Source organism: Cyanistes caeruleus, chromosome 13 (genome assembly GCF_971803275.1).
Source record: "Cyanistes caeruleus chromosome 13, bCyaCae1.hap1.1, whole genome shotgun sequence".
Classification (NCBI taxonomy): domain Eukaryota; kingdom Metazoa; phylum Chordata; class Aves; order Passeriformes; family Paridae; genus Cyanistes; species Cyanistes caeruleus.
This window is the reverse complement of record NC_141713.1, coordinates 19,140,420-19,156,333: the sequence shown is the minus strand read 5'-3', so window position 1 is coordinate 19,156,333 and position 15,914 is coordinate 19,140,420. Positions and strand designations below refer to the sequence as shown.

Here is a 15,914-nt window from a genome sequence, read left to right as displayed (position 1 = left end):
AGCTGCTGCTGGCTTAAGAGGATTTCACTCCCATTTTATGGTTTGGATCAAAGAAAATTTATTCTTGCAATGGATTTAATGATTCTTAGCTAACATTGTCTTCCCAGCTGCAGTTGGACTGTAATAAAAAAACCCTTTAGCTTTTGTTAGACTTGCACATTCTTTGCTGCCAATAATGATTAATCTTTTCCCCTCCAAGACCATCTTGTTACTCGAGTTTGACTTAGGAGCTGCCGTTCCCTCCGGAGCTTGGTCAGGGCTTTCTCCCTGCACAGCTCTGGAGCAGCACAGGTGTGACCTCAGTGCCTCCCTTGGCAGTCTGTCTTTGCCCCCTAATTGCTGGGCTGTGGCACTCCTCCACACAGCACAGCTGTCTTGGGGATGACAGGGAATTAATTTCAAGAGTTCTTGAGCACTTCCATGCATGGAAGGGCCCCCGGCATGCCAGCAGGGAGGGTTGGCTAGAAACAGGGGTGAGGAGGGCAGTTCCCGCTGCTCCCTGACCTTGGGCAAGCATGGGGAGCATGGATCCTCACCCCAAACCTGGCCACTGCTACCTCCCAGCTCTGCTTTTCCCTTTCCCACTGCTCCCAGGGGCACAGACCATATCCCAGCCATCCTCTTAAACCAACGGGGAGGGATGGGGATACTCCTGGAAGGCACAGGAGGAGGCTGCGTGCAGGGCTGCTCTATGCAGATGTCTGGAGTGTTCCAGCAGATGATTTTGGGACATTGCCCAACATGTGGGTCTGGAGCTTCATGCTGAGAAAATGTGTGGGTTAATTCCTGGCCATTTTGTCTGTGTTTTAAAGGTTTGTAGTAATAAAACCCCTGGGAAGAACAAGGGAAGAGATGATCCCTTTGCCATTAGCAGGACACAGGTGCTGACCAGCCTGTCTCACCAGGCACAAGGGAATTTATGACAGATGAATTTGCTGTGCTGTCCCTCTGCCTTTTCCTGTGGGATTTTTTGGGCAAGGTGTTCACACTGGAGATGTTGCATGAAGGAATCTTCGCCCTGGCTGTGCTGGTTGAATGAAGTGACCCTCAGAACCAAAAATTAAAATAGAAGTGGGAAAGGCTGCTCACTCACCAAAAAGCCTTAACACCTATTCCAAACTGTGCCTTCCCACCTCCAAAGGGGGTTTCTCAAGGCTTAGGGAGTACTGGGGTTTCCCTGCAGGTTACTGCTCCTCTGCAAGGACTGGAATCTGAAGATGCTTTATCATTGTGCCTGAGCCATGAGGGGTCAAGCAAAAATATCCACAAAATTCAGGGCAAATTCAGCAAGTCATTTTGAGCCAAGGAAACACACTCAGCACTCCTGTGGGATTACAGCTCCTGTTCTTTCTGACTTAGTTTTAAAAAAAATTGCTCAAGTTTTAATTTTGAGGAGCCATTCCATTCAGAAACGTAGCTGGCTGATGTTTTTAGAGCTGCACAAAAGCTTCTGAAACCAAAACCAAACCAATTTTATTTGGGGTTGGCTGTGAAAAATGATTTTGGACTTGGGGTTTTTTTTACTTCAACAAAGGAACCTGATGGTATTTTGTAATGGCTTGGCTTGACAAAGTTGGGGTATTTTTTAGCTCTGTTGTTTTTCTTTTAGCTCAGTCCTTGAAAGGTCCTGCAGATGCTGCTGACATTCTGGCTGGCTGAGATGTTTGGCTCTGCTGGGAGACCTCTCCATCCTCTTTCTGGGTCAGCTGGGCCCCAAAAGGCCGACTGGGTGGAGGGTGAAGGTGCTGAGAGTGGAGTTGTTCTGTGTTTGAGAGTAAATGTGGATAAACATCCCTTACCCCATGCTGATGGAGCACTGCAATGTCCCTGCCTGCCCTTCACACCAAAAGGGTGAGTTTGATCACTTCCTTTGTTTAAAAATCGTTGTACCTGTATCCATAGAATCACAGACTGGCTTTGGTTGGTAAAAATCATCTCATTCCTGCCATGGGCAGGGCAGGGACACTTTCCACTCTCCCATGTTTCTCCAAGCCCCGTCCAACCTGGCCTTGGGCTCTTCCAGGGATGGGGCAGCCACAGCTTCTCTGGGCAGCCTGAGTTTGCCCACTTTCTTTTTTGTTTTTCTTTAGTCATTGTACCTGTATTCCTTTCCAACCAGCAGGTCAGGGTTTGCCATATCATGTGTAGGGAGGATGTTTTCCCTGTCCTTGGTGCTCCAGCTGGCTGCCCATTCCTGTACCCCTCTGGGACAATTTCTGGGCTCACAGCACTTATCACCTTCCTTGAGAGGAGGCTGTGTTTTCTCACATCCTGCTCAAGTAACTAAACCAGCCTTCCAGTGTGAAGGGGACTGATCCAGCGTGTTGGAGGTTTAACTCTTCCATGTCTTCCTTTCCTGCCCTGTGGCAGCCCCCAGGGCTTGGGCAGTCACGCTGTGCCAGTCAGCTGGGTCACGGGTGTTCCAGCACTGGCGTGAGCACAGGCACTTCAAAGAACTTTCCACAGACAGGAAACAGGCAGATTAGAGGCACACTCTTTTATTTTATGCCAGCACGTTGCAATGTTCTTGCTGGCATTCCTGAGGCCCCATGTTTAACCAGGAACAGGAGGCACCACACACCGCATTTCTGAGGGATGAGAGTCACAAGGCTCTTCACACAGCCCAAGAGCCAAGCGACTCCAGGGCTGGCTCCTTCAGGATGCTTCCTCTGGCAGCAGGGAACAGCTCAGCCTCCCCACCACAGGCGCTGCTCACAGCCTGAGGCTGGCTGTCCCCTGTCCCCTTGCACCCCAGGGACAGACCACCTTCCTCAGACTGTGCTCTGGGACAGTGCTGAGGTAGTCAGGGCTCCTGACAGGCTGGGGGAGTGGGTGGTGCTGGGGTTTTGCTGCCTCTTCTTTTCTCTCATACTTTTGCACCCTTTCCAGATGTGCATCAGCTCCACTGCCTCCCACAGCAGTGTAGCAAACAGGAGTGGAGTTCTTCCCACTGGGAAGGGCACGCTCCAGCTGCTGTTCCTCCATGCTTTCTCCCCAGCAATGTAAACAGTTTACAGGGGACTTTGTAAACAGCAGATTTGTTTAGGATATTGTCTGCATTCCCTTCCCCTCTGTATTCCCTTATTCAGCAGCACAGGGAGGGCTGACCTGCCAGCTGTAGGGCTGGGGCTTGCCTGGTTAGAGGGGACAGTGGTGACAACCAAGAGGAAGGAGCTGTGTGCACTTCTGCATTCCCTGTGAGCCTGATGGATTGAGGGGACCATACACAAACAACGTGGCTGCAGGGAAATTTTTCTGCATCCAGCAGAGAGAGAAGCTGGCATGGGATGCCTTTGCAGGATGTGGTTGCATGAAAGACCAGAGTAAGCAGAAAGCCCCAGGGCACTGGGAGAAATCAGACACCTTCAAAGGCAGGAGCTTCATCCCAGAAAAGCACTGCCTATTAGAAAAGCCTCAGAAAGTCGTTGACTTCCTTGGAAAGTTGATTGTCCACCTAGGGAAGGGAGGCTGTTAAATCAACTCGGTGGGAGTAACATCTGAGGATGTCTGTGCTCCCTTCAGAGTTCTTCACACAGGGATCCAGCCTGTGCTCACCTTCCTTCCTAACCCTTGGAAAGGAGCAGAGGAGGGAGAGGGCAATTTCCACCTCAGCTTCTGCACCTGACACAGTTCTCTGCCAAACTTCCCTCCCAGAAAACCATTAAACCTAATGTGCACATACAGCAGACAGGAGCAGTCTCAGGAGGGGTTGAGGGGAGCCTCAAGAAGAGGTTGACATGTAAAAAAGAGGGTCAGGAGTTGGGGGAGTAGCAAACAAAGGTTTAGAAGCAGTCAGGAAATGTTCCTCAAGTCCCAGATGTCTAGTGCAGCTGTGGGTGAGTTCAGCCTTCCCTCTGGTTTCAGTACACTTATTGTCTGTTAGGTTTTTTAAATTCTATCTTCTAAGTCTGAGCAGCTTAAATCTGCCATGGGCCCTGGAGCAACTGCCTCTGTATTCCAACATTCCCTGTGGACAGGAGGGATAACTGTTCCAGGCTGGGCAGTCAGGAGCTGACAGCAGATTGTTTGGCTTTTTGCTTGCCCCCATTCCCTGCCAACCACAAGTTTGAGGCTTGAATTTAAACATCCCGGATAGAAAGGACAAGCTCTCCAAATGACAGCTCCGGTTTGTTGCCAGGGAAGTCGTGCATCCAGGAGACACAAACAGCTCCACAAAGCCAAACACTAGGAGAAGCAATCTGACCCCATTTTCCACAGCATGGGCTTCCCAAGTACAGGGCTGCTGGGCCCTGTACACATTATTAGGAAGAAAAGGCCAGCAAGTTTTTCCTGCTTTCCTCAGAGGCATGGATGTGTGGCACAGACCCAGCCTGGCCCAGGAGCAATTGTGAGGGCTTCATTCTGGATGGCTTCTCAGGATGCTTTAAATACCACATAAAAACCCTGTTTGTCTGTCTTTGGGGGATGTGGACAGTGGAGTGCTGTCCAGCAGAATCCTGTTGATTTTCTGGTGAGCTCTAACTGTAAATATTTGAACAAAAAATGATCTTGTGTTAACCTTAGAGAAATTTAATCTCTCTGTACATAGTGAAATCTGGCTTGAGTCACAAGTGGGAGTGGTAGCTTCATCCCCAGTGGATGTTCCTCTGCACTGGCACAGAAACCAGTGTGTTGCCCATCATGCATGGCACCTTGTTCATCAAGAGGGGCTCAAAAGGCAGCTGGAATTGCTGGGCAAGATGAAGATGCATTGGTAGAGATGCATGGTCCTGAACAGGAAAGCAAGAGGGTTCCACATTGTGTGGGATGACTGAGGTGGCTGGTGGAAGGCTTGGGGCTGTCAGGATTATTGATAGTTCCCAAATAATCAGTTTCCTTGCAGGGTCTGGATTTAGCCTGTAGCATGAGACCAGTTTTGCTATCAATCTCAGAGCTCAAGCAAATTTTCAGCTCTGCTTTAGGTAAACCCCCCCCGCTCAGCTCAGCTCATTTGAGAGCACTGTGCCCTCTTGGGGGGATGGAAGGGCTCAGTTCCCTCCTTTCTTTTCTTTGTCACAGTGTAGAAGAGACAGGAAGCTCCCTGGGAACCTCTGCCTTCACCTTCTGTCTGCCTAATTTATCTCTGGAACTCTGCTACGGCCTGGGATAGCGATACCAGACTTGCAGAAGGCAGAGCTGGGTCCAAGGGAAGGAAGAAGAGTACAAATTACCAAGGAGAGGCTAAGCAGATGTGTGGGTGGAGGGAGACAGCAGCAGTACCAAAGCAGAAGTGGGAAAAATGGGAATAATTGTCTATCCATGGGGAGCTGATGGGCATGAGGAGAGAGTTCCCAGAGCCCTGCACGCTGTGCTGGACTCGGAGGGCACTGGCATTGTCTCAAGCACTGATGTTCCAGCTGAGGAGCAGCTGACAGCTGCCCCTGCAGCCCTCAGGTGCCTTGAAATCATTTTCCTTGACAATCAGATTCCTTGGGTTGAAACATCTGGGAGCTCCCAGCATTCTCTCTGTACTCCCCCTGCTCGAGACAGGTCTGTTCCTTTTGTACCCATCCAAAGGGAGTGGGTGCAGGGCTGAGCTGTGCCTGGCATCCCATTGGGAAGGGAAATATCCTTGTGTGGTCCAGCTCAGCTCTGCTCCCTGTTTCAGGCCTCGCTTGGGCGTAGCTGCTCCGTGTGAGGGTTGGGAGCTCATGTGCAGGCAGGAGCTCCAGCAGGCTCTGGCAATTCCCATTTAGGTTTGACCTTTTGCTGGATATTAAAGCCTTGCTGTGGCTCAGTAAGATGAACACTGCAGCAAACACAATTCCTCAAGATGAAATATCTCTCCAGAGGGTAATTCCAGCCTCATTTGAGGGTTGTTGGATTTTTTTTTCCCTTTCCCGCTGAATCATTTATTCCTGGTGTCAGGAAGGTGCAGAATGACTTTCCCCACTGGCTTTCAGAGCTTCATTGATTCTTCAACTCCCACTCAAATCTGCTGGAACAGCAGCCCTTTGCCTCTCCAATTTTCCCAGGAGGGGAATGGGGAAGGTAGAGTCTCAGAAGTGCAGGAACTCTTCAGGGAACTCATTCACAATCTGGGGGAGATGCCATCATATTTTAAGCTCTGTAATCCAGAGGCAGTGTATTTACCTGTAGTTTTTTTGCCTTAAAAGCCTTCTCAGCACTCTGCTGTCTGTGTGGGGAAGGGAGCAGGACATATCCACTATGGACCTTTGGCCCTTCCTGCTTTGTGTTTCTCTGTGAACCTGCTCACATGGGTTTGAATCCCTTCAGCAAAGGAAAGCAGTGTGCTCCCAAAGTGCACAAATCCAATCAGTGCCTGGCTGCCAGGCAGCAGTGACTGAAACCAGGCCTCTGCCTGTCAGCATCAATCCATTTGCAGCCCGGGCTCTGAGTTCACACCTTCATCTCTGGTGCAGCTCCTTCTCCTTCTCAGCACTCCTGGGAGACTGGGAAAGGCTCCTCTTCCACTTGGGGCTGGGGAGATGGGAGAGCGAGAGGCAATGGAGTGAGGCCTGGAGGAAAGAGGGTTCCAGAACCCTGGCCAAGGGCTGCCATCACACAGCTCTGGGATCGCCAGGAGCAGCTGGAGCCGTGGCCGCTGGGCTGGAGCTGAGGGAGCCCAGTGCCTGTGAAGGGCAGGCTCATGCTTGACCCCTCTCCAGAAGAGGAGCAAATAGAGCAGGACTTGCTGCCACGTGGAGCCCAGCCTTTCCTCAGGGCTCAATGGATCCCTGTGTCCAGCAAAGTTTGTCAGCAGGCGCTGGCTGCCGAGCCCAGAGCTTTGATTTAAGGAGTCTGAACCAAGCCCATTAGCACTTACACGATTCCCCTGCCAAGCAGTTGTAAATGTTTCTATTTGTTCTGCACTTGGCCTGGTTCCTCCTGTTTATTATCCGAAATGTACCCAGGACATGACCCTGCTCCCCTTCTCCAGCACTCCCTCTAATTCCATTTATTTTCTGCTGCTTCCCATGAACCCCTGTAACATAAGTGCCATTCAAAGGACAGAGGAATGGAGGGAGGTGGATGTTCGTGGGGTGCTGTGCCCTCCTTGGGATCAGGCACTGGCACCAGTGGCAGTAGGAAGTGCAGAGGGATGCTGCCAGGGAGCTGGGGGCTGGAAAATGATGGCAGAAGCTCAGAGCTGGCAGACATTTAAGTCACTCTTTATTGCGGTGCTGCACAGGAACAAAAAGGATCAATATTTATTAGTCGCAGAAAACATAATTTTGCATGAAAGGCATTGATCAGCATGTCAGCCCAGACAATGTCATTACATCTTTATGATTTGGTCAACATCCCTCTAGGAATTAGGACACTGTTTCCCTAGAAAGACAGAGCTGGGAGCTGAAGGTAGGGTCCAGCATGGTGCTGTGGTCAGAGCAGAGCACAGCAGGTGTGTTTGGTGTCATAGGATGGGCTGAGGTGCTCTTGTCCTCTGCCTCACTGTTCTGTGTGCTCAGTTTGTCACTGAGGCCTAAGGGCCACCAAGAGAAATTCCCTGTCTCAGAGTCAGGGCCTAATATCTTTGTCCTCTTTCCCAGTGAATTAAGCTGCGTGTGTAAAAGCACCCCCATAAGTAACAGTGCACAATTATTGGTATTTTGGCAGTGGCTTGGAGGAGGCAGAGGAGCTCTGTGGCAGCCTTCAGTGAGGTGGAGGTGTGTTGGAGAGCTTCAGGTGGAAGTAGGAAGACGAGGATGGTGGAAATCGTTGCAGTTTCACAGCTGGACACAAAGCCAAAGGGAAGAAGCTTCTGGAGCTGCACTGTGGGAAATGACTACTGTTCAAATCCTGCCTTTTCCATCCCTGTGCTGGCCCCAGCAGAGACACAGGAGCACAAAGATGGGCCTGGAAGCAGCAGGCCCTGTGGTTTTTCAGAACACCTGAGTCAGGACTCTGGGGTGAGAATTCCCAGCAGTGCCATAGATTCCCTTAGGGCAAGCCACAAACCAGCTACATACACAGCAGTTGCAGAGCTTGGCTTCCAGTTGGATACCAAAATAATCAGCTCCACAAAAACAGCCTGCTCCAGTCACTAGGAGCACAGTGCCCGCTCAGAAAAACCCTGAAAAAGTCCTCATGGGAGCAAGGAATTCTTCCAGCCTCCAGCACTGTGCTGGATGTGAGCCAGGATAACATGCCCCTGGTGTGGTAAAAAGATCCTGACGGGTTCACAGGCTGGTTGTGAGTCAGTCTAGGTGTTTGTAGATAAAAGTTCATCATCAAGTGAAGATGAGTGGCTCTGTCTGGCTCTCTGAATGATGAATGAGGTGTTGTTCCATACAATCAGAAGGAACCTTTGTGTGAATCCCGAAATACAGTTTTGGAGACAACTGTTCCTGCCTAACCTGACAGGCAGCCCTTTAGTCAGCGGGAGAAGCTGCTGAAGAGGTGGCACAGTCGGGTTTAAAGTTCCTGCAGCCCAGCTGCATTGCAGGGGTTTGTGGATCCCTGGCAGAGGAAGCAGGAGGCTGAGGGACCCCTCCAGCATGGGAGCTCCCAGCTGCAGCCATCAGGGTCCAGCATCACCGTGATGCTCCAGAGAGTTTGGGGCTACTGTACTGGTGTAGGTGGGTCAGTGGGCCTGGGTGGGGGCTCAGGGATGTGTTCCATCCAGGAACATTGGCAAGGGAGGAGTTTTCAGTCCCACTTTTGCTTTGCTGGTTGGAATGCCTAGAGCAGGCAGCTTTGCCTCATGGAGTCTCAGTGAGAGAACCATTAATTTTGTATTAGGACATAAAAACTGTTTGAGCTGAACAGACCAATAGAACTTTCAGCCCTTTATCCTGTCTCCACCAGAAGCCAAGCCGGATGCCTTAAAGGAAGGCATAAAAATCCCATCGTGTCCATAATTGTACAACACTACCCTGTGAGGGGAGATTCCCCCCTGACCCCAGCTGGCAGCAGCTCCTACCCCAGAGCAGGAGAGGCAAGAGCTGGATCTGGAGTCCCTGCAGATGCTGTTCTTGTGCACATAAATGTCCAATCTTGTGGTGAAACTTTCTAATTCTGGTTGTTATAGTGTTTTTTTCCTTTGATATCCTGGTAAGGAGCAGATAGTCCTGAATGGTCTGCTGCAGGCTTCTCTTAGGAGAGTAGAAGAGGAGCTTTGCCCCTTCCCCATGCCAGTGTCTGCCCCTTCTTGAACTCTGGAATTAATTTCAAAGTGTCCAAGGCCAGATTGGACAGCACTTGGAGCAAACTGGTCCAGTGGAAGGTGTCCCTGTCCCTGGCAGGGGGGGAACTGGATGAGCTCTGAGGTCCCTTCCAACCCAACCACTGTGGGATTGTGTGATTAACTCTCCCTTGGCCTGACCCCATCGTGCTGGGGAGGAACAGCAGTGCCCATGGCCACAGCTCTGTGGGCTTTTGGCTCAGGTGTTGCTTTACAAGCAGCCACGTATGAAAGGTAGGTTTCTTTGCCTATGGATATTCCTTAGAGAGGGATTGTGGGACTAATCAGAGACTGATTGATCCATGGCAGGGTATAACCTCAATCTTTGGGGGATAGAAGCACTTTGTAGTCTGGCAGGGCCCTCTCAATCCTCTTCCTTGGACATCCCAGCCACATCTCTTGCTGTGAGTGCCAGGTGGAGCTGCTGGGATGCTGAGCAGGTGCTGTGTGACAGAGGCTGGAGCTGCTGGAGACCAAGATAGTGGCACACTGTGATGTTTGGGAAGAGAGCTTGACATGACTTCAATGAGAATTTTTTCACTAGATTTTTGCTAACTAAGTAAAAACTTAGATTTTCACCCATGGAAGAAGACCAGCTGCCAAACAGCTACCTTTAGGATGAGATACCCATCCTAGAGACCAGCTCTTCCACTGGCCTGGCATCCCCAGCCCCCCATCCCTGGGGATGGGAGAAATGAAGCTGAGGACTACCCCTGAAGGAGCAGCAAAGGTGTGTTTGCCTGCAAAGCAGGAGAGGGGAATGGGACAGGAGAGCAGGTCTGGGCGTGCACAAGGGGAGGAGGTGACACTGCCTGTGGTAATTGGACCATTAAATCTCACAAAGGCACCGACCCTTACACAGTGTGGCTCAGGGAAATAGCAATCGTTGCTCTCTGCAACCATTTTCCTGCTTATCCCGTGCTTAATCCCATTGTTCAGACTCCAGGTTAAATTGTCCTCAACCCACAGTGCACAGGCCAGGTATGTTTAGAGAGATGTGCAGGCAGGACCCAGGGATAATTTTTGGCTCAGAAATCCATTTGTAAATGTCTCTCAAATGTCTGCTCCTGTTCCCTCTGCCTCCTTTTTGCCATCCCTTCCACATCCAGAAATTTCCACACTGGAGGGAGCTATCCCAGTCCTCTGGTCAATCCCCCTTTATTCTGCTCTGCTTGTCCTAAGTCCAAAGAATGCCAGAACTGCCTGATACAGTCACAAAACTGGCTTAAAATCCTTCTAGTTTGCAGAACTGCTTTAAATGTCTTTATTTACTGTAGGTCTGGGGAGGAGGGGTTTAATCCTTCAGCCGCATTCTCAGACTCTTCAGCTGTGGGAGCCCAGAGTGCCATTTTTGCAGTAACAAAAGTGGAATTTTGCATGCAGACACAGGGCCCCAGGAGCTGGGGACTGAAGAACACTCTGTTTCTGAAGGCTTTGTAGTAAACTTGTGGCTCTGGGTGTTTTGGGGCTCCCAAGGCTGATCCTGGATAATATCTTTATAGGTTCTTAATTCACCAGCTCTAATCCATGGAGCACATCAGACCCACCTCCGGCCCCAGATTGTTGTTTGGATGGTAAAGTGCAGGCAGGAGGTTTGACCAAGGCTGCTCACATCCCTGAACTGGGTTTGTGGTGCTGGGTGTCCCTGGCCAGGGACAAAGCCCTGCTCCTGTGTTTGGTCACTGATCCTGTTCAGTTCCGGAGTGTTCAGGGGGTGACTGTGCTCATTGCTGGGGTGTTGGCACGAGTCTTGGGGCTAAGGCACTCAAGGTCTGAGATTTAAACCAAAAGCTAAGAGAATTTTACTCTTGTCTTGAGTTTTACAGCAGAAAACCCTTTCTCAGTCCTGTGTCTGGCCAGGCAGGGGATTGCATAATGCTGCAGATGTTCCAGCTGTGCTGCTGAAGTGCTGGGTCTTGCTTCTGTCTTGGTTTACTCTGGGCTTTGGTAGCAAGATGATTTACAGGTTATCTGGCACAGTCACATAGGTGACAGCAGGACAGGAGCATGACCCTCTGCCCAGCAGGAAAGGGTTGGAGTGGGGCAGAAAGAGACCCCAGACTGTGGGACACAGAGCTGTCCCACATCAGGCTCAGGGCTGGGCAGGAGGTGTGCCTGGAGCTCCTTGGGGAATGTGACCTGGGAAGTTTGTGACTCCCAGTAATTCATCCCCTTCCTGGGGCTGTCTGAGCTCCATTAAGACTATCCAGAGATGTCTGGGTATATTTATTTTCCTTTTTTTTCCCTTTGATGCCTCCTTCCTTACTGTGGGAGGCTCCTGCAGCTGGGGGTTGCCCTTCTCTGTCTGGGCTGGCCAGGGCTCCTTTGGTGAGCAGGTATTAATGGCAGGGGAGGGCAGGACCTGTGATAACTCAGCCTGGCAGCCCCAGCACCACCGAGCTGATGGAATGGTCTTTGGAGACCCAGAGAGCTTCAGTCAGCACTTCTGCCTGAAAAGAGTTGTTGTGAAAGGGTGAAGGAAAGTCACCCCAGATCCCAGGATACAGGGTTCTTCCTTTGGGAGGGTGTGACTGGATTGCTACCAGCAGTGTGGTTTCATTTTAAAATGAATTTTGAACAGAGAATTAAAGAAGAGAATGGATTTTCCCTCTGCCAAGGATTTATACACACCCAGTGTCACCCAGGTTCTCCCACCCCTTCTCTGAGCCCCAGGCAGAGTTTTAGGGCTGGTTGTGGCTCAGTTTCCTGCAGCTTGAGCAGGGAGTTGGGCTCTGGCTTCCCCAAATTCACACGTGGGACTCCGTGGCCAAAGCACAGTCTGGAGCACATTCTGTGGTGGCCCAGTGTGACTGCAGAAACCTCCTCCTCTGTTCTTCCAGTGGTGCTGATGTCACTGTGCCATGCTATTCCCTGCAGATGGTTTTCGTCACCCTCCCATTAAGCCAAGCCAGCCTGTTAGCACAGCACATGTCCCAGGACCCAGAATTGTGAACCAGATCAGCTGCTCCTGCTGCAACACCCGGTGGGCTGTTGCAAAATGCTTATTTCCTCATGTCCTATCAGCCTGGAATTATTCCAGGACACCATAGGGGTAGGAAGCACCTTTAGTTTGTGAGCAGGGTTGTCACTTATCCCTGTTGCTTGTATTTTCATATCCCTTACACAGTGATGAGCCAGCTCAGTGCCCAGGAGGGTCACCCCAGCACCTGTCCCTACAAACTTGAGACACCTTCTCACCCCTGTGCATGTGGAGGTGACTTCTGATGTCCACTGTCCGCTCTAGGGTGTTCCAGGGATCCCAGCTCCCTGTGGCACTGCCTTGCAGCCCCAGTGCTTGGTCCCAGCTGGGAGAGGGTGGTGTGGGGCTGGCAGGGTGGGAGCCAGGACTGGCAGCTGTCTGGGCAAGGGAACCACTGCAGGCATCACACTGGCCTTGGCCTCAGTCAAATATTTTCTGTCACTGATCCTTATGAGTTCTGTGGCATCCCCAAATGAGGCACAGGGGATTACAGAGCAGCCAGCTTTCCTTCAAAGCTTGACCTTGGCATCAGGCTGGTAGCAGCATAGCAAGGGAGAGAGATGAGTTAGCTGGCAGCCTGCCTGTGTGTGCCAAGGGGTCTTTAAAGCCTCAAAGGATGCATTAGTTTGATGTCAGAGGCTTTGTTTGCGGCATTCCCTGGCATAATCCTCCTCCCCCTGCGTGTGTGTGTGTACGTGGACTTCCTGCCTGCATCCCTGATGCTCCTCCATGCTGTGTCCGAAGAGCTCGCCTAGGCAGCATGGACAGCTCCAGTGAGACAGATGGAGATGGATCCAGGCCTCTGTGCGGACAGCTGCAGCCCTGACAGTCCCCTCTGGTCATGCACCTGTTAGGAGCTATACTTAGCATGGGAAAACTTTCCAGAAAAGAGAAAGCAGGGCAGAAGTGGGGAGGCAGAAAGGCTGGGGATTTGGGCTCATTCTCCTCAGCAGGTCCCAAAGCTCCAAAACTGCCTCTCAGTAACAGCATCCAAAAATGCCCATCAGGTGAGAGCATCCAAGGCCTGCTGGCACTGTCTGGGGATGGCCTGAGTGAGTGACAGCTTCAGAACTCCTGTGTGGGCTGCCAGCGAGCGCAGCGTGTTTGTCCTGACAGCCCCAGTGGTCCTGAGCACTCGGAGCTGCCATCTGGAGCTGCGGGGGATCCTGGAGCAGCCACACACCAGGGGTCCAGGTGCAGAGCCCTGTGTCCATCACGGCTCACACAGGGCTGCTGCAGTTCCTCTCCCTGCTCCTGGCTGCCTGTGCTCCAGCCTGGCTGCCACACTCAGCCCTGAGCACTGCCAGCTGCCCATGGAGCTCAGGATGGATGGATGATGGATGGATGGATGGATGGATGGATGGATGGATGGATGGATGATGGATGGATGATGGATGATGGATGGATGGATGATGAATGGATGATGGATAGATGATGGATGATGAATGGATGATGGATGGATGATGGATGGATGGATGGATGATGGATGGATGATGGATGATGGATGGATGGATGATGGATGGATGGATGGATGATGGATGGATGGATGATGGATGGATGATGGATGGATGGATGGATGGATGGATGGATGATGGATGGATGGATGGATGGATGGATGGATGGATGATGGATGGATGATGGTGGATGGATGATGGATGATGGATGGATGGATGGATGGATGATGGATGGATGGATGGATGGATGGATGATGGATGGATGGATGGATGGATGGATGGATGGATGATGGATGATGGATGGATGATGGATGGATGGATGGATGATGGATGGAGGATGGATGGATGGATGATGGATGGATGGAGGATGGATGGATGGATGATGGATGGATGGATGGATGGATGGATGGATGGATGGATGATGATGGATGGATGATGGATGATGGATGGATGGATAGATGGATGATGGATGGATGATGGATGGAGGGATGGATGGATGGATGGATGGATGATGGATGGATGATGGATGGATGATGATGGATGGATGATGGATGATGGATGGATGGATAGATGGATGATGGATGGATGGATGATGGATGGATGATGGATGGATGGATGGATGATGGATGGAGGATGGATGGAGGATGGATGGATGGATGGATGATGGATGGATGGATGGATGATGGATGGATGGATGGATGGATGGATAGATGGATGGATGGATGGATGATGGATGGATGGATAGATGGATGGATGGATGATGGATGGATGGATGGATGAAGGATGGATGGATGGATGATGGATGGATGGATGGATGGATGATGGATGGATGGATGGATGGATGGATGGATTGATGATGGATGTATGATGGATGGATGATGGATGGATGGATGATGGATGGATGGATGGATGATGGATGGTTGGATGGATGGATGATGGATGGATGATGGACAGGTAGATGGACAGATGGATGGATGGATGGATGGTTGAGGGAACCTCCTGTTGGTGCTGGGCAGGGCTCTCTGTGAGGAGACAGGAGTCTCCTCTGATAAATGAAGAGCCCTAAGTTAGGTGCTCACAGACTCACGGCAAATTAATGTGCCTTTTTCCCCTTCTTGCAGCAGGGGCTCCTCGGGAGCCTGGCACAGAGGCAGCAGGTCCAGGTGGGTTTTAAGGCCACGTTTTCTTTGTGTTCTTTTCCTTTTGTAAATGCTGAGCTGCATTTTCAGTACCCAAGCATGGGGAATAAAACAGAGAGTACAATAGAACTGATAAAGGAGCCTGATATCTCAGGCCTGATGGAGCAGAAACCGTGGGAGAGGGGGACACAGATAAGTGCTCCCTGGGCAGTAAGTGACCAAGAAACGTGTTGTGAAACTTTGTGATATAAGATGTTACCAGGTGGAGCGTGTCATGAAGAATGTGTACCCAGTGGGAAATTGTTACCAAAAATAGAGCCCTATATAAGTGCCATACAAGTAAACCCCTATATAAACGCCTTGTATACTCAATAAAATTGTCTTCTGATCTCGAGCTGCATGTTCCCATCTCTCAGTCGCTGATACCCAAGCGTCGTGTTGGCACAGCAGGTACCCAGTGGCCATGTCTGCTGTGTCATGACTACAGCCTCTCTGTCCCACCCTCATCTTCATCTCTGGAGAGAGACTTCCCTTTCCTGGAGCTCCAGCTGGTGAGGAGTGAAACCCTATCCATGCTTGGTGACTGTGGGAAGCTTTGGATGGAAGAGAATCCGGCGTGCTCAGATGCCTCCGGAGCAGCGGGTGCTGCTGACAGGTGGCATCTCCTCCCTGGAAGGACAGTGTCCCTCTCCAGCTGCTCCCTGGTCTGCCTGATCCATGGCCTGCCCAATACCTGCTCCCCACTTAGCATTCCAGGATTTTATGGCCACCTCAGCTGGTGCTTAGTGAGGGGATTTGCTGTACTCAGATGAAAAATGCAACAGGCACTTTAAACTGCCCTGCGGCTAAACTGAGCTGAGTTTTCCAATCCCTGCAGCTCTCAGCTCTGCTCCTCTGCCCTCTTAGCAAGAGGCAAAGAAACTGTTAGGCTGCACTTAGGAGCCACCTAAACATCTACTGAATATCTTCCCTGAGTGATGCTCTTGGTCAGTGCTTCCTTGACCTCAGGAGCAAGGTCTGGGTGTGAAACCAGGAAAGGAAGAGAGAATACAGCTTATCATGCCAGCAATGTCTCCAGGTGATAGGATAAATCCATGGTATTCCCAACTGCCTCATCAAGATCTTTGTGGCACTGTAACAATTTGTATTTGCATACCTGTGCAGAAATGTGAATAGGAACATCTTACAGTTTCCAG

At 50.9% G+C, this 15,914-nt stretch overlaps 1 protein-coding gene across 20 annotated transcripts in view; it reads left to right on the top strand.

Moving 5' to 3' along the window:
• The window catches only part of LOC111934291 (uncharacterized), a 57,464-nt gene that overhangs the window by 24,625 nt on the left and 16,925 nt on the right, over nt 1–15,914 (top strand). For 11 of the 20 annotated variants that reach the window (XR_015275648.1, XR_015275642.1, XR_015275650.1 and 8 more), the window contains one exon: nt 1,610–1,851. The exons of 7 other annotated variants lie outside the window; for them this stretch is intronic. Coding sequence is in view for 1 of the 13 variants with exons in the window: in XM_086848475.1 (XP_086704601.1) it covers nt 1,779–1,851 (73 nt within the window). In the remaining 12 variants the exon portion in view is untranslated. Of the gene's footprint in view, nt 1–1,609; nt 1,852–7,578; nt 8,541–15,914 lie in introns of all 20 variants that reach the window. 2 more of the 20 variants (XR_015275635.1, XR_015275641.1) reach the window with 2 other exon arrangements.